Source organism: Wolffia australiana, chromosome 5 (genome assembly GCF_029677425.1).
Source record: "Wolffia australiana isolate 7733 chromosome 5, ASM2967742v1".
In the NCBI taxonomy this organism is placed as follows: Eukaryota; Viridiplantae; Streptophyta; class Magnoliopsida; order Alismatales; family Araceae; genus Wolffia; species Wolffia australiana.
In genome coordinates this window covers 3488083-3506873 of record NC_135839.1, presented here as the reverse complement: position 1 = coordinate 3506873, position 18791 = coordinate 3488083, and the positions used below count along the sequence as shown (strand labels likewise).

The 18791-nt window shown below is 39.0% G+C and overlaps 1 protein-coding gene across 2 annotated transcripts; it reads right to left on the bottom strand.

Moving 5' to 3' along the window:
* Positions 1-10586: 10586 nt before the first annotated feature.
* Positions 10587-13913, bottom strand: LOC144703711 (auxin efflux carrier component 3a-like). Of its 2 annotated transcripts, XM_078575945.1 has the most exons (7): positions 12850-13897; positions 12575-12717; positions 11971-12160; positions 11767-11852; positions 11192-11349; positions 11050-11126; positions 10587-10971 (listed from the first exon to the last, which is right to left on the bottom strand). In XM_078575945.1, exons 1-7 carry the CDS (start codon positions 13275-13277, stop codon positions 10905-10907), a joined length of 1149 nt encoding a protein of 382 aa, XP_078432071.1. In that variant the 5' UTR covers positions 13278-13897; the 3' UTR covers positions 10587-10904. The 2 variants fall into 2 exon arrangements, with proteins under 2 accessions (XP_078432071.1, XP_078432070.1); XM_078575944.1 differs by having other exon boundaries at positions 12575-13913.
* Between the last annotated feature and the right edge of the window lie 4878 nt (positions 13914-18791).

Sequence of the window (18791 nt, the reverse complement as noted above, 5' to 3'; positions counted from 1 at the left end):
ATTTTCCATTAGGGCGTAGATAGCACTTTGATGTTGATCAAACATGTGTAGTCTTCCTTTCCACTATAGTTCGTAATATTTCTGTCCATTTTGTTATTAGCCATCTTTTATATATCAAGCTCAATGCATCATTGTATATTTATGCTTTTAAATACAACCAATGTTTCACCAATTCCTTCAAGATATGTTCCATTTCTTGGATTCTGAGATTAATAATTATAATTTGCGCTGATTTTCTATCATAAATATTTTCGTTTTACTGTTCAATCTGTTGTGTCATAGCCAATTCCAGCTTTCTCATCAAAATTTTAATACGATTGATCCAACTTCTCTTGTTGTGCATCATAATTAGCAACTTAAAATTAATAATTTGTAGGTAATCATTGAATAAGTTTGGTAGGTTTTCATTTGCTCTTCCTGCTTCCTTGATTGGGCTTTAATTAGCATTTCTGGTGTGAAGAGTGATAATGTCCCAAGTTCTTGCAATGCTATCGAAAATTTTGGACAGGATAGTTAGTTTTATTTCTATTGTTATTCCTAGCCGATCTTACTGTTCTCTCATTTGCTTTTGTGGTACATATAAATAAGCAACTATCAAGAGCCTCTAAATGCATTTTCGATCTGATTTTGTGTCTAGCATCAATGGAAAGGGGATGTGATTTGGTTTGGTTTAGGTGTCGCAATTCAAAGTTATAGGACAGTCCTAATGCATGCCATTTACGGCAAAACAAACCAAAACATACCAGAATAAATTAAAAAAATTAAAAATGGCTGGACACCTAAAATACTATTACACAAAAATGAGTATCTTATTTCCTTCAGACATACTTGAGGAATTAAATGTAACTTTTGTGCTTTTATAGCTTATCATATAAGGGCTTAGACAACCTTTCTATAAGATGAGACCTTTCATCTTGCAAGCTCTCAAAACTCAAAAAATAGTAGATTACTTTAGTTAGGGGTTCCACACTCCCATATATCTCTACTTTAAAAATTCAAATTGTGGATAGTTGCTTTGTTCTAAGTGCACACAATTCCATGCTTAAAACTGATGTGCGTAAGTATACATCATCAAAATGCATTATAATAAATATAGTTTGCCTTTCACCATGTATTTAGCCCAGTTGAGTCAGAAGACAATCAAGAGGGATGTGATACTGAGTTTGTGGTTCAAAAAAACACAAGAGAGTATATGCTAGTGCGGGTCGAGAGGGGTGTTGCGTTCTATGGCCTTGAGCAGGATGACACAAAATGGTTTCTACAGTGGAGGACACATATTGGAATCAAAACAACATCAATCAAACAATTGATCAAATCATGTGGGCATATACAACGTCAGAGATTTATTGGGTCCATAAGTGAGATGTGTTGAGATGCTCAAGCGAGCATCATCTATTTGTCGATTCACCTCCTTCATGTTGACCAGAATGTTATGCTGTTTGAATCACATTCAGAATTAAGAGAAACTAATAGGAGAAAGGAGAACAAGGGAAAGAGTCCAAAACAATTCTGTCATCAGTGAATTTCATTCTGACATGTCCCCTATTTGTATTAAGTTGGCGTTCTAAAAAAGAACCCCAAAATTTAACCCAATCGATAAGTTGAGTCTCCAGCCCATGTGGTGCTAAGCTACACCTTGTGCTATATAAGATATAAAGGAGCGTGTTTCAAGTCATTTGTGGAACTTTTCTGTTATCCTTTACCGTGTACGTATAGTCCCTCATCCACTTGATATGGTCAAAACTCTAATGCTAATCATTCATCTGGGTTAGTACTTATGCATTCAGAATCTTCTAGGAACTCTTCTTCAACATTTAACTACCTTGGCCGAAGACTTTATCACTTGGCCTTCTTGAGCTGTCTCCTCTTAGACCGAGGCTAGATAATCCCATATTAGCCAATCAATCATATTTGTGAACTTCTAGCAGCAACTGAACTAAGAGTATTTAGAATTGCAAGATCAAGAATTAATAGGTCATTGTCAAAATACAACCATCCTCTCACAAGATGCCATAGGTGTCTGAGATTAAAGTTTCGTTTACACAATCCTAACATGAATTAAGATGATTCATAGTTTGGTGTAATACCATCCAAGGATTGGTATGGATGAATTCAGTTTTATTGGCTGTTATATGAAGAGAATAGAGGAACACCTGTGATCTCTTCAGGAATATATTGCCTGTAGTCACCTAGATAGTAGATCATATTTTTACTACACGAATCTGATGGATATTATGTGGCGGTCCACCTAAATCTAACCATCATATTTATTTAAGTTCATTAAATAAAATATTACATTCATTATTATTCTAGTGTGAAGTTTATAACAAAGTCCATAAATATGTGCAATGACATAGTGAATTATGATGATATCACAATTCATAGATCACTAGTCTTAAAACATGTATCTAAATATTCATATTCAATAGATAGTCGAGATAGAGATTGAATTATCCAGATAGAATAACACTACCTGATCCTACCTATAGGATAACTAGACCTGATCTTGTGGATATTAGTGTGGTGACACCGAGGACAGATTGTTCCTCTCATGGTTGTATAAGTGTTCCACTAACCTAAGACGCCAATTACATCTCGTGAATGGACGACTACATTTGGACTACGACTTGCAAGTCATAGTTCGAGTGTAAGTGGAGATAACTCAAGGAAGATGATGTAGCAAATTCCAAGCCAGGGTAGTGAGGATATTGGAGAAGGAGTTCTCTAATAATTCCTGTTCCGCATCAATACTAATCGAATGACAGATAAGGGTTTGAGGATCAACCATACCCTAAGTCGTTCGAGAGTCTCACGCCGATGATGGATTATACATATAGAGTAACACATGATGGTAAAGGTTCCATAAGAGAGTACAAACACTACTCATTATCTTCTAGAGCATGAGGTGTAGATTGGCCACTGACTGGTTGGAAACTTAACCTATCAATTGGGTTAAATCAATCTGCAGTTAGTTAATCTACATATTGATATAGATAATTAGTAATGTTGGTCAATACTTGTTATGGGGCGATTTAAGTTATTAACTAGAATGATACATGGCCTAGAGGGTCACACACATAACATCATAATGACATCGTTGAATATATTTTACTTTATCATGTTTTTTGAAAAAAACTTAAGTAAAATAAAAATAGAGAAGGGGCACCCCCTTCTCTCCGCTATGTTCTCTTCTCATCTCGGCCAAGCAGAGAGTCTTCATGGTGAGAAGATCTTCTGGATTTTCAAGGAGAGTTGAAGAAGATGAGGTGCAGATCCCAGGCCAACATGATCGCTTGGATACTTCTGGAGGCCAGGCACGTGAACGGCTTTAGAATGATCTCAGAGTGGCATAGTCAAGGGTCGAACAAGTTCCCCATGATAAGCTGAAGTTTACTGTAATTAAATATGTTAATTACTATTGTTGTTTGTAATCAACTTATACAATAATATTTATAATGAAACCTCTTAATTAAGATGTAAATGATGAGTTGAGGGGTTGTACACAGGGAAGCAGAGTTCAAGGATTTAATTCAAGATAATTAGAATGGAATATCAATAGACTTGATCTTGATTAGATATGACTTTCAATGAAGACCTGGTCATCAAGATTGAATAGGAATGATCTCTATTGATTTCCTTTCTAAGTAAAAGGGTAGATCATCAGAGATCATAGGGGAAAATAATTGAGATGAGGGAGGTAGAAGAAATGATAGAATATGAAGAGAATATAGGTCTTCACTTCATTCAATCTTGTACTCAAGAGAAGATCCATAATCAGAAGTGAAATGATATAAGAAGAGTACTCAATATAAGGTATTAAATAATAATGGTTAGTGAATAATGTAGAGATTTAGAGGGAGGTAAGGGACACATAATTTTTAGGGTATTTTTACATCTGATAATAGAATCTGATGATTACCTAGCTTCCTTCTTCAATAAAGAAAATGGTTAGTACATTTTTCCCTAGCCAAGGCGATTTAGGAGAGCACAAATCAAGATCAATGAAGATGTAAACTGAAAATTAAATACAATACAAGGATAAAACTTTATCCAAAGAGAGCTCCCCTCTGACTCCAGAATATGGTCAAGCATCCAAGAATGAATAAAGAGAGAGAAAATTAGGGATTTATACCTAAGGTAAAAGGATGCAACAATTCTACTTTTACCCCTAAGCATTCCTGAATTTTCTTTAGTTTTGCGGTTCCTATTATCAATCCATCCATATGGAGGGAGAAAGGATACAATGAAGAGCTAGCTCTCAAAGTTTGAGCTCAATCCAATGGTTGGATCTTCAGATATTAAAGTTTGAATCAGGAGCAATCTAAGGCATTGTCTCATGATAGCCACTCTATATTCACATCCTAAAAATTATGAAATTCCTGATCATTGTTGTTTATGAGGATACCATGTACTCATCATGAGCTACATTTATTTCATTGAGTTAGGTTATTATAAACTGACTGATTCAGCTCAAGAGTAGAATTGATACAAGTTTAAACTCTAATGCTTAATTGTTTAGTAACCACTAGCAGCATTCTGTGTTTTTCTAAGTTTAAAATTTAAAAATTACCTTTTTAAAACTTAATTTGATTAAAAAATATTTTAGGGATGTAGATGACCTAAATCTAGGCCACAATAAAATACTCCATCGGAACATCTAATACTTGTCCTATAATACTTGAATATCACTAATGAATTTTCTATAATATTTATTTCATCAATAAAGACATATCAATTTGTATTACTTTATATTTGTGTATCAATAGTGTAGATGAATATTTTCAAGTTTAGTATTTCGGTGCTTGCATATTCAGGTTATTATCAAAAATATATATTTCTGAATGCAGAAGGGCTTGATAACATTAATTCTATATATTTTTTGCTATTATGTTATATTTGTATTTAGGATTTTAGAAATAGGAGAACCAGAATCCCACACTTTAATGAATCTCCAAGTAGAAGTAAGTAATGGATTAAAAATATAACTAAATATATGATATCATGAATATAGTTTATATTTGTGTTTAAATAGTGTAGATGAAACTGTATAAGTTGAGTAGTAGTTGGGCACTGGCATTTTCAGATTATTATGAAATATATATTTTTCTGAATGCAGAAGGACTTGATTTCATTAATTCTATCTATTTATCACTAGTTGTGTTACATTTGAATGTAAAAGTTTGGATGTAGGATAACAATAAGCTCATTTTTAGTGAATCTCTAAGTTGAAATGAGTCATGGATTAAATAATATAATTAAGTATTTGATATCATGAATATTTAAAAATTTTAAAGTCTAGGTGGTCATGTAAGGTATCAATTTAGATGTATGAAATTCGGTCTAAAAGTTCCTTTAAGTGAATTATGCAAAATTGGGAATAAACAGATAGATGGTATCTTGGAATGGATCATAGAAATAGGAAAAAAATAAAATCATCATAATTACTACACATACAGTTGTTACAATAAATGGTTAAAACACCTCAGCTTGTGCACATGTAATGCCTAGGGATTATTTAAAAAGTTTCATCGAAGGATATGTGCATGTCTATTTGCTATAGGAATATCATATAAACATTAATATCCAAATGAAATTTCTTACCAAGTACCAAAGGGAATGAGATTGTTGTACTAAAATAACTCTAAATAGAAGACTAGTTCATGAACCTTGTTCTTTGACTATGTAGCCTATGATAAACCATAAGAAGGTATTTTTAATATGATGGTTTTCTAATTAAAATCTCATTATTTAGTTTAAAAGAATATTATAGACATGACTATGTTCATCTTCCCAAGTTGTTACCTTTCAGGTAGAAATGGGCTGATCTTGCTCAGATGTCATCGTAGATGCGTATTAAGCCACTTACTCTACGAAAGCAATATTTTGTTAGAAGTGATAGGCTCATTATGATGGATTTTGTCAAGGTACTCATTATTTTAACCATATTTTATGAGCAAGTGTTTGACAATGAAGCAGGAAGAAAGGAAACTGTGAAACTAGACTTAAGTACATAGTTCAAATATTTGAGTAATGTGACCGACGGAAAACTTGAATGCAGGAAAGGGCCAACATTATGGGGATCAATAAACTAATATTTCAATATTATGGTTTGTTATGCTGTAAAATAATTATTTTATAATATATCATGTTTATTGATGGCTTTATTCATTGAAAGCTGGATCTCAGAGCCATTATTTATGTTAACAATTCCTCATTATCTGGCTATCACTGGATTAGTCTAAATCTTAGTTTTTGAAAACCATTTCAAATTTATATTTTCATGATAAAGCTCTTAGAGACATTAAGTGGTGCTTATTTCTTTTTATGCTAGCAAAGCCTGAGGGAAGTAAAATCAAAATTTGTTAAAATAGTGATAAAATGATCTCAAGGATTATAGCTGATAAAAATGATATATGAGTGTAAGTAAAACTATAGAATTATTAAATATCCCATACATGTTAAAGGTGGAGCTTCAATTTCGTAACCTTAAACCTCTTTTTAATATTGGACTTTCAACTGATGTAACAAGGCCATCAATTTATTCTTCAATGAATACTGATAAGCCAAAATACAAAACTCTAATTTTCCTACTTAAGGTATTTTTCAAATGGGATCCTTTTCCTATTTACCCATTCAACCATAGACTTGATATTTTGTCCACGTTTCCTCCAAGTTTTTTATTCCTTAACGTTTTAACAAATTTCATGGGCGCTCCTCTTCCAAAACTTCCTCATTATTTTTCCTACTTTTAACATACCTCAGTATTTAAGAATTATGATAAAATAATTTTGTATTCTTTTATGCAATAAATATCTGATTTACACACTTTTTAATCTACCTCAACTATAATGAATCTATTATGTTCTTATTTTGTTTAAAAGACAATCTAAAAATCTTACTTAAGAATTGGCCCCCCAACATTTATACCTCCTTCATTGTAAATATTACAGGGCAGTAAGATCATATCTCTCTTGCATCTTATTCTTCATGCAGTCTGTCAATCTATTTATATAATATCTCTCATAAAATATTATAAAATAATATATCAAATTGATTATACAATAAACTTATTGTATAGTTTAAGTCAAATCTCTCCACATTTTTATAGAAGTTATTCTACATCATCCATCAGCTGATTCTGATATATTGCACATCAAGTTGAATAGATTTGTATATACAAACTAGCAACTAAATGTAACTTTTTTCAATCTCGGTTCCTATTATTTTCGTCATTTATAAAATCTTACAAACAATGTTTATTTCAATTTAAATGTCGTTATCAAATCACCTCACAATTCAATACCTCTTATTCAAAGAATTACTTTCAGTAGCTTATACATGACACCATAATAGCGTTTAATAACTAAATTTTTTATTTTATAGTTCAAAAAATGATGATTTATCTTGAAAAAAATTGAAAAATGAACTGGGAGATATAAAAAATATTTAAAATTAATAAATATTTTTTTTGATCTAAATAAATATTCATAATGTTTTCCAGCTTTCATGCAAAATAATTCTCAATGAAATATCACAGAATCAAAAATTTTGATTTCCACTTAGTTTCTATATATGATACTTATTGTATTTCCAGTATTTTAAGAAATTAGTTTTTTTGATATATCATTGTCACTCCACCTTCGTCCAATATAGAAGAGAAATTGGAAAAGAGATGACCGATTTACTGGAAACTGACGTATATTTTTGTTTTCGAAATCAATAGAAAATATAACTTTTCTGACCTGCACCTAGAGTCTTCTGCTCATTAAATTAGGAATATGGATGATATATGGTCGTCTTATCAACTCTCTGTGATTTCTCTTGGTTTCGATATCACAGTTATTATTTTCCTGTTTAACTTTGATTTACTGAAATGTTTTCGAATGACCTTTTTTGGTCCTTTATGCACAAGTGACTAAACCACAGGTTGGTTGATGTGGCGAGAAACATTATCTTCTAAGTTGAGGTTTTGAACAAAAGTAAAATGATATTAAAATGTTGGTAATCCAGAAACACCCAAGAAAATAATATTACAATTTGATTAGAAATTTAGGTCTCAAGTCCGACATTAGATTCCCGGTATTTTGTTAACTAATGATGTATTATGTGATCCTGATACAGATTCCCTTGCAATTGATCTGAAAATATTTCTGATTTTTGCCAAATTTTGATTTGAAACATATGATATTCTAATATTCCTGGCCTAATAACTTAAGATGTTTTGACCTCACAGTCAAACGTCAATTTTCTTAACAAAGGAACTCAATGTATTTCACTCCAAAATGTTTTGCCTCGATAACAAACAACTGGAGATGTTAGCATGAATAAAGTGAAACTGTATTATTCGCTATGTACATACTATATTTAAGGTGTTTCATTAATGAAGCATATAGTTGGATATCCTTCCAAGGAAAAGTTGATGCATTTTTCTCGCACTTTTTGTAATAAAAATATTGGGCTAGCAAGCACCATTTTCCACTTTTATAGCACTCGTAAAGCCAACTACCTCTTTTTCACATGCCAGAAGGGCCTTAATCCAAGTTCATAAATGGGTGCCACTCATTTATTATTGCGTACTTTCAGAAAAAATAAAAATAATTAGATAAGTTGAGGGGACGACACTTTGCATTACGAAAGATTTTTTTTGGATTGACTGAACAGTGGTGTGACTGTTTCACAGTAAAAAGAAACACTGGGAGAGTTGAAAGAAAATTCAAACAAAGATCCTATCACAGACGGGATTATACAGTTTCACTTCGAACAAAGAAAATTCTAACAAAGATGCCATTTATTTATTATTCGACCGAGTGCGCGTGCCTCCGCATTAGAGGACCCACTGTGCTACTAGAGGCAGAGAATGATAGATCAGAGTTAAATTAATACTTTCCGTACCCCCATCTCTGTCGATAACATAAATCAAACGAGAGAAATCTTTTCTATCGATGAAAAAATTGTAAAAATCCGCACGGAAGCATCGAGGCCAGAGGGTGAGATTGGACGAGGTAGCCCTATCACTGGGCTCTATTCTTGGGTCTGATCCAAATGGTTTTGACAAAGCCACATAGCTAAAGTTTATGAAATAAGTTGCATCTTTAGTATCGAACTCAACCCTTCTCTGAGCCATTTAAGGTGTGTACTATCAAGTTTTAGAGTCCAATGCATGAGGCGAGCTCAACGAAGCGGAAAAAATAATTTAAAAAAAACATAACGTTCCCTTTGAGGGTTCTGCTTTGAGATTCGTGGTGTAGAGGCGGCGCTGAAAATTAAAAGCAGCCAAGGAGAGGAGACTTGACATTTGGACACCCCATTAAGAAACTTGTTTTTTGAGAATTTAGAGAACAATAGTGCGAGATGAAAATATATTACATCCATCGAGACTGTTCAGAGATTTAAATAAGAGTCCTTGTTTGCGCTGGAAGAAAAATCAGACTAAGAACCCACCACAGACAGCACCAGATGTGGGAGCGAGTATGAGTGGCTCTGCGTTATAGGCGGAATACAATATATCATAGTTAAACTAATACTTTCCGTACCCGCATCTCTCTCAATAACATAAATCAAACGAGAACTCTCTTCCATCGTTAAAATAACTGCAATAATACGCATGGAAGCAGCAAAGCCAGAGGCTGAGAGTGGACGTTATAGCCATATTCGTGGGCTCCGTTCATGACGCTGATCCAAATTAATCCGAAACCTATACACTACAACGTTATTCTCTCTCTATCCACCTATTTATTAATGTGTCTCTTTGGCCTTGTCTCTGTTTCTATCTGTGAAGAAACGGATCCTCGTACACTTGAGAGAACGGAGACAGAAGAGATGGAGAGGAGGCAAGACACGAAGTAGTTAAGATCGTGTTATTCATCCATAGATGGATAGTTACAGTGATCTGTTTTTTTATAACTCGTATAAGAGTGTAAGTATAGTAAGTAGGCGTTGTTTGAGATACATCCGTTGTAACAGAATGCAACGGATATATTTATTTGAATTCAGATATAATCTGCACCGTTATAATGAATCGGGTGCAACGATCACGTCCGTTGATCGGTGCAGTGATCCCTTTCTTTAAAACGCTGGATTGGTTATATCTGGACCGTTGTAACTAAATGGGCGCACCGATCTCGTCCGTCGATCGGTGCAGTGGACCCATTATGATCCTAGCCGTTATAATCCTAACTAGATTTAATCCTGACCGTCTAGGTTTAATCCTATTCTATATTTAATCCTATATTTAATCCTATCATCTAATTCTCTAACGAGTATAGTAGATATGTTAATTTTACTAACTAATCTGGATTAGATCCTGACTGAAGGCCGTAACTCTTGTTGGCGCAGTGGTCTTCTGGTGCTGACTTCTGTCTATGTGGAGGCTCTGACTCGTTATTACTATCGGCCTTTTTTTTTCTTTCTCTCTCTCCCGCTCTCCCTCTCGCCCATATGAGGGAAAACACCGAGGCATTGTTGTCACACCTGTCATGTTGCCGCGTCATTTTCAAGATAGCACCGACTCCACGAGAGAGGGAATGAAGGAGAGACTTCTAGTTCAAATGAACTTTCAAGAAACTCAACTGGAAGGGATCAAGGGATTAGAAAACAAGAGGAATAGGGGACCTTTTATTGGAATAGGGATTAGAAAACAAGAGAAAGTAGGCACAATCCTATTTTATAGGATGTGGGAAGTCAACCCCCACAATCCTAAAAACGTATGATGGGGGGATTTTACATTTTCAACACCCTCAATGCGTGTTGATATTTATTGCCCAATCATCAACTGTTGACTAGCATTAAATAGGAAACGGCGATTTCGGCCATGCTTCATAATTTGAAAGGCCGACCAATATGACTTCTTCAGGTCACGTCACTAGTGACACTGCAACTTGGTTCTACCCTCAACTCCAGAAATATCAGAGATCCAGAACAAAATAATATAAGAGAGTAATAGGCAGCGCAATCAGCATTCCGAAGATTACCCTGCATAAAAATTGACTGTTAAAGTAAAGTTTATCTGCCTCAAAATGTTCTATGTTTTTGGTTCTTGTTCTGTCTTACCCAGTGCTGAGTACCGACGGGAGGACGTCATAATCTTTCGCAAAGACAAAGGTGACGATTCCTTGTGGCAACGCTGCCTGACGATGGTACCAGAGTAAGAGTTGGATTTAGGTGAAAGAATGGTAGCCTTTATTTTCATTACCTGTACGATTGCGATGCGGAGAAGGGTCCCTCTCAGGCCAAGACCAAAAGACACCGCTGCCATCACCGCCGGCCCGGCGATGAACCTCATCGCCATCGAGAAGATGGCTGCCGATCTCCCGCAGGCTACTATCTTAGGCTGCAGCCCCATGAACAGGCCTGGAGATCACATGAAAGAAACTGTTATCGTGGGGGAAAAATCCCCAACTTAAATGTCAAGAAGAGTAGCAGCATCACTTGCGAAAACTATAGTATCTAGCATAGTGGTAGGCACTTGTACCTTCAAGGAGTGTCAGAGTTCGGTTTCAAGTTTCTTGGACATGGGAATAGAAATAGTGTTCTTGCTATCAGCTAAACTTTTAGACGTTGGTGACAAGAGAACTATACTATGGTTGTGAGTTTGATCTTAAATCTTAACATAATACCAGTCAGAATGTGGGTTGGTTGGAGATTAAAACAGAACTATGGTCATTTCTTTTAGCGATGGCTTTGAGCTCAGTGGTCTTCGCTTGAATTTGAGTATTTACCACCGAGGACAAAAAAATAGAATGGGTAAAGGAGAAGCTTCAAACGCACCAAGGCTGAACATGGCCATTCCCAGCCCAGCATCGGAGAGGATAGAGATTGACTTATCCAGTATTCTGGGCATCCGAATATGACACCTGAACGAGTGAGGAATCCAAATCATCACAGAAAGACGAAAAATTGTATTAGCTGATAGCAAGGGAACTACTTTTCCTCGTAGACTTTTCTCTTCAGGGAGTTGATGTCTGAACTTACCTGAACGAGATGAGAGACCAGACCAAGCCTACAAGGCTGGAGTATGTGTTTGGGTTTCGAATGAGTTTCCTCCACACCGTGATCAGTATCGGCTTCGTCATCACCATAGCTATTGGCGTCTGCTGAAGGTTCCCCACCACCGCCTCCGCCGTCGGTGAGCTAGATCTTTCCTCACTTCCTTCCCCTTCCGCTGCAGACAAATGGGTCAACAAGATTCAGAAGAAAGAACCACAAAGAACTCAGCTATGATCGGGAACAGGCTCAACGTCATCTCCTCCTAGTTAACGGCTTCAATGGCGTTTGAAGATTACAGTTTTCGTTAACGAGTCGGGATTGTGGACGGATGACGAAGGGAAGATGATGGAGCAAAAACCACCATCTGTCCTGACCATGTCCCAGAGGAGAACCCGTTCCCTCTTTGTGCTGTCATCAAATTCCACCCCAAACTCCCTCGACAGGAACGGGACTAAACGGTAGAATCGTTCAGTCCCAAAGTACAATCAAAGCGTATCCGAACGGTTGACGGCATCCTCTTCAACGTCGCACTTCAGCCGCATACTGACTCTAGACGAGAAAATAGAAGCTGAGGTCGCAGAATAGGTACCTATCGTGGACGAGACGGTCAAGCGGATCTCCTTGGAAGCGTCATGGGGGACGGACAACGCGTCTCCGTTCCGCGCAAACATACGAAGCTCTTTCGAGTTCTGTGGCGAACTAACGATGGTCTTCTCGTTTCCTGGCACAATCCTTGCCACGTAGCAGCCAGATGACGTGCAAGGGTCACCGGAGACGACAGAGTCAACTTCAGCGCCTGGGTAACGGGCCCGAAGAAGAGCTCGGGCGGCCCTGTACTCGTAGAGAAAGAGGAGAAGCGCGTACCACACAACGCACTGTAGAACGACGATCTGAACCATGAGGCTGGAGGAGAAGTCCCCGTACATGGCGGTGAGCAAGGGGATTCCTACGACGAGCGTGTTGGGAAGGGTGGCGAGCGAGAAAGCGGAGATTGCCCAGTCGAGGGTCGCGCCCCCGCGCGCGTAAGATATCGCCGCCGCGAATAGAAAGATGATCTTTTGGAGCGAGTCGGCGGCGATGAAGCGGACGTTCATGTTGTAAGGGTCGTTGGAGGCGATGAAGTGGAAGGAGAGTAAAGGCACGGCGAACACGGCGACGAAGCGGTTTATACCTGTGCACTGCTCCGGCGAGAAGATTGCCCACCATCGGACGGAGCCGTAGGCCAATATCATGGCCACGTATAGCGGCACCACCGCTACCAATACGGTGTAAAGCTCCGGCACGGTGATCATCTCGCCCTCGCAGGAGATCAGACGGTTGCCATGGTGTCCACGATTGCTCGGGGAGGGAGGGAGGGAAGAATGGGAGAGGGTGCTGTTAGTGGACTGTTCAATTGTGAGGAATCCCTTTGAAGTGCGTTGAGCCGATTTAAAGGGGCGTTGGGGACTCGGTTTGCCTCCTTGAGTATCGATGGGCGGCAATATTCAGAGAGAGAGAAAGGGAGAAAGAGAGACAGAAAAGATGATTGGGACATAGGAGAAGGAATGAGAGTGACAGATGGAGGGGAAAGAGAAACAGAGAGAGAGAGGTAATGAGAGAGAGAGAATGATATGGCGGGGAAAGAAAGAGAGAGAGATGGAGCGGAATGATAAAGAGACAGAAGGAGAGAGAGAAATATATGGGCGGGAATGGAAGGGAGAAAGACGGAGAGAAAGATATGATAGGAATGGAGGAGACAGAGACAGAGAGATAGAGAGAGACAACGCGACGGGGAGAGATACGGAGAAAATGAAAAAGAGATCGAGAGAAGATGAAGAAAGGGAATGAGAGAGAGATGGAGGGAATATATAATAATGTAAGGGGTCGGAGACAATTAGAGCCTCGGAGGTCCCCTGACAAATATGTTATAATGTAATAAAAAAGAAGGCCTATAAGATACGGCGACACCGCCATTGGTTTCTGTAGGGGTTACCTCATGAGACAGTCTACCAGTTTGCCGGTATTGAATACAACTCCAGTCCAGAAAACTTATTTTTCTCCTTAGCCGAGAACCGAGTTGTATCACATGCTAAAGGGACAAGTAAATTTTAAGATCTTTTTTTGGATCATGAAGTGGGTAGATTTGGATTCATATTATCTGGTATGCAACAAAGAAAGAATACCAGTTGTTGATTAATCCTATTTTTCAAACTCAGCCGGTAGGATGCGACCGTTCCGATAATGGATACGAAACTGGGAGCTGGTATCCGTTACGAAATACGTTTCGTTCAAACTTTGTTCGACATCTGTCATATCGTAGTCGATATCTGGTGTCCGTTATCGGATATCGATATCGGAATACGGAAAAGAATCCGGACGTTATCCGTTACGAGCCCGTTATCCGTCCCCGTTCAGCAAAATTATACTTTCCTGTGTTTTGTTATCCGATATGGCGTACGGATATCGGATAATGGAACATGTATGCGTAGCGGGAAACATATTATTTTAGGTCAGGGACTCTACATTTGAGTCTATACTCTATAATCGACGGGCGACGGGCGATTTGCGGCTGCTGCGGAGAGCGGAGTGCGGAGCTGGAGCTGCGGCTGCGAAGTTGGCAACGTGCGGCAATGGGCGACGGGCGATTTGCGGCTGCTGCGGAGAGCGGAGTGCGTAGCTGGAGCTGCGGCTGTGAAGCCGGCAACGTGCGGCGGTCTTGAATCTCCACTCTTTGTTCGAGCTAAGGCTGCAGAGTGCAGAGCTAGAGCTGCGGAGCTGGAGCTAGGTCTCGACTCCAAGTCGGCGTCTCGACTCTCCACTCTCGACTCTCGATTTGAGCTCGATTCAGGCCAGTCCTCCACCCGACAATGGTTCGTCATCTATCGATCTGTAGATATGAATATTTTTCTGCATTATTCATAATTTGCATTGCATGACGCCGCATATGCATCGATCTACCTTGTTGTTTATCTGCCGAGCAGGTGATGCAAGTTTCTTCAGCCATGTTTCCGTCGATCTATTGCATTGATCTATTGCATCCATCTATCGCATCGATCTACTGCACCGATCTATAGCATCGATCTGTTGCATCGATCAATTGCATCGATCAATTGTGGCGATCAATTGCATTGTTTTTATGTCGGACTAGGCACCATATCCATACAAAGTAAATCGTCTACTTGTCCTTTCAGAGTAAACTGCCGTACATTCATCGATCTATTTCATTGTTTCATCATTGTTTATGCCATCGATTTATTTTATCATTATTTTCTGAAGGATCTTGAAATTACCATGTATTTTATTCATTCACACTTCTACTACTTACCTACATAGCTATATACCTATATACTGCATCATGTAGTTGTCCATCAAATGACGCATGTTTCTTTACAACCCTTACATGTTTATGTAAGGAAATAGTTCATTTCAGGGTCTTTTTTTTTAACATAAGTACATTATGTCTCGGAGGCTCGTGGACGAGCAAAACGATTACCCATTCTAAGGTACTTCACGGTTGTTGGGGATTCGACATACGAGTGTGAAATTTGTCGCACGAAGAATGCGACAAAGACGTCACATCTTAAGCGCCCAATAGATGGTAGTACAAGTGTCTTTTGGTGTCATTTCAAGTTCGTCCATGCAAAAGAACACGATGCGCTGAAGGGCAGCACGAGCACGCAACGGTGTATAGAGGACTTAGCAGACGACGTGACATCGGGTCTCTTCGGTGGAAGGCGACCATTAAGGGGTCGAACACCGGAAGAGACCAAGGATGTCATTAGTCGGCTAGTTTGTCGCACAGACTTGCCATGGCGTTGGGTTGATACAGATGCTTGGAAGGAGACATGGCGATTTGCGACACAGAACGAGGTACCCTCACCGAGTGCCCGAGTCATCAAGGCATGGACGCTGAAGTTGTTTGTGAGGATGAAGGCGGAGATCATTCGCATATTAGCAGATGTTGATAGTGTGGCGATCACAGCTGATGGTTGGACTGCGGAAAATGGTTGTGGCCTTTGGGGCATAACAGTTCATTGGATAGACGCTCGTTGGACATATCGTGAACTTGTCCTTGGCGTTCGCGAGCTTTGTGGGATGCATGACGGTGAGTCTATGGCATAAGTTCTTGCCGAGGTGCTTGAAGAGTATGGGCTCGACACAAAGGTGAGTAATGTAATAATGTTAGGACCTTTGTATTTGATACTTTTCAATGCATGCTCTAATGTTTAATGTGCTTTCCATTACAGTTATGTGCCGTTACCACTGATAACGCGACAAGCAACAAGAGAATGATGGCCATATTAGGAAGAAGGCTGTGTGGAAGGAGCACTGGGTACAGTGCTAGGCGACATGTTCCATGCGTCGCACACATCGTGAACATTGTTGTTCAAGCTGCATTGAAGAGCTTCTCTATACCCACTGCGGCACCCATAGTCGAGGAGGAGAGTGATATCGGTAGGACTGCCAATATGTATGACAGTGAATCGGAAATGGAGGGTGAAGAGGACATCTCATTGCAGCGGCGCAGCAGTTCGATTGGGGAAATAGTGACTAAAGTGAGATCAATAGTTAGAGCTATACGATGATCAACAAAGCGACGGATGTATTATGCTGATTTATGCAGGACACATAAATTGAAGCCAAGATTGTCCTTGCTTGACTGCCCAACACGATGGAGTAGCACACACGAGATGTTAGAAGAAGCTATTGTCAAAAGGGATGTGATTGATGCAGGGGCTGCATTCTTCACGACAGGGGGTAGCCAGACGAAGATCCCACGTGATGAATGGGAATTGCTTAAGGAGTTTGCCTTCTTATTGGGACCTTTTGCATACACAACCGACCATGCTAGCAGGTCGAAGGAGTCTGTCATTGGGGATGTCCTCCTCCTCGTGCGAGCATTAGTTCGGCATATGGACGACGTAACGAAGCAGATTGCCGAGTCCACGCTGTTCACAGGCAAGAGGCTTCCACAGGATGAACATGCATCATTACTGCATGCAGTTGTCGCTATGCAAACAAAACTAGCTGAATATGAGAAGCTGTTGTGGAACAAAGATGCCGTCCTTGCTGCCTCATTGCTCGACCCATTTCGCAAGGGATTAATGTTTGATGAGGCTTCATATTTGAAGGCCGCATCCTTTGTTCGTGGAACTCTCCCTAGCACGCTGTCATCTTCCCATGAACGACGGGATACAACCATGCATCCACAACAACAACCATCAAAGGCTTGGGTCAATCAGGCTCTTAGCAGCGAACCGTGTACAAGAAGAACCTCACTAGCTTCTCATTTGGAGGAAATGGAGACATTCTTAGGTACAACCCGCCAAGGAGGGGGAGACTCTGCACGTGCCTGGTGGGGAACTAAGGGTGTCCTCGTCTATCCAGCACTGTCCAAAATTGCACGTGAATTCTTAACAGTGCCTGCTACAAGTGCTCCATCCGAACGATTATTTTCTGCTGGTAGAGCAGTTGTCACTTATGAGAGATCACGTTTGAAGGGATGAGTATTAAGGCACTTGTCTGTGTGAAGTGTTGGTGTCAAGAAGGAAAAACTAAATGGTATGACATTTGCCTTGAGGGTTACATTGATGTTGACCCAGATACATCAGGTACGATTCTAATTTATCTTAACTTAATTTTCTCATATGGATGTTAAATTGAGATGGCTTTTTATTTCAGATGTCGTGATAGCTTCCGAGCGGTAGGACTCTAGTGATGCTGCGTTACATGGGATTTACGACAAAATTCTGTGGACGACGATGTGAAGACGAAGCTAACCCTTTTCCCAAACACGGCTAAACACTTTTTTCCAGAACTTTTGTCCCCAACACAATTGCATTTTCTAGAGCATGTTTGACATATGATACTTTTGAGTTTATATTGGAGTACTTATTTGTGTACTACATCCAATATTACCTAAGTCATATAAACCGTGACAGGTGCCATGGCGCCAGATGACAAACCAGCAACAGAACATCGACGCCTACCACGTCGGAGTCTGCATCTTCTCCTCCAACGCATGACGAAGACATCAAAGGACACAAATGTGCACGTCATCAGCTCTGACTCTGAAGATGACAGTGATAATAATGGAAGGTCTGGCAAAAATATCAAAGACAACACTATCAATGCCCCTCAATTCTCACCGGAGCAAATAGAGTTAATTGATGCCAGTACAACACAAATCCTTGCAAGCCTTTACCTCAACCCAAATAAGCCGTGATCCATTTTATGAGCCACGGGCGGACCACACCTATTGGACACAGTACAATTTCACCTCAGCAATGATTAACTTTGTCGAGTTTCAAGTTTCCCATACTATCAACAAAAGGCTACATCCATCGCCGGAAAGCGACGATGGGGGAAACGGATGGCTTATGGAATGAGAACCTATTATGTATGTTCTGTTTAGTTCTTTGGTTGTATGTTTGGAGAATGGTAATTTAATCTTCACTTTTTAAATGTATGTTGGTTGACTTCGCAAAAATTGTTTCAAACTCGACAACAACATCAATACTTAATCATTTAGTATGTTTTTTCATACACATCTTCGTACAAGCAATAAGATTTCTTATTCAAATAAAGAAATAAACAAATATGATTTTTCCTTAAGTGCTGCATCATCTTCGTATTCCAATATCCGTTCCGATATCATTTTGATATCGTATCCGTTATTGTCATAACAGTATCGACATCTGACACCGTTATCCCATTACCAATGTCCGCAACCATTATCCGTTCCATAATCTATTCTGTATCCGATACCGATATCTGATACCGATGTCGACCGCGTTCTCAATTTTTTGCGCACGGATTACGTGTTA

Coding starts and splice junctions, on each gene's coding strand:
- LOC144703711 (XM_078575944.1), bottom strand. CDS start 13,277: ATGATCACCGTGCCGGAGCTTTACACCGTATTGGTAGCGGTGGTGCCG. Junction 12,161..12,574: donor GACCGTCTCGTCCACGATAG/GTACCTATTCTG, acceptor ATTTGTCTGCAG/CGGAAGGGGAAGGAAGTGAG. Junction 10,972..11,049: donor CCGTCGGTACTCAGCACTGG/GTAAGACAGAAC, acceptor ATTTTTATGCAG/GGTAATCTTCGGAATGCTGA.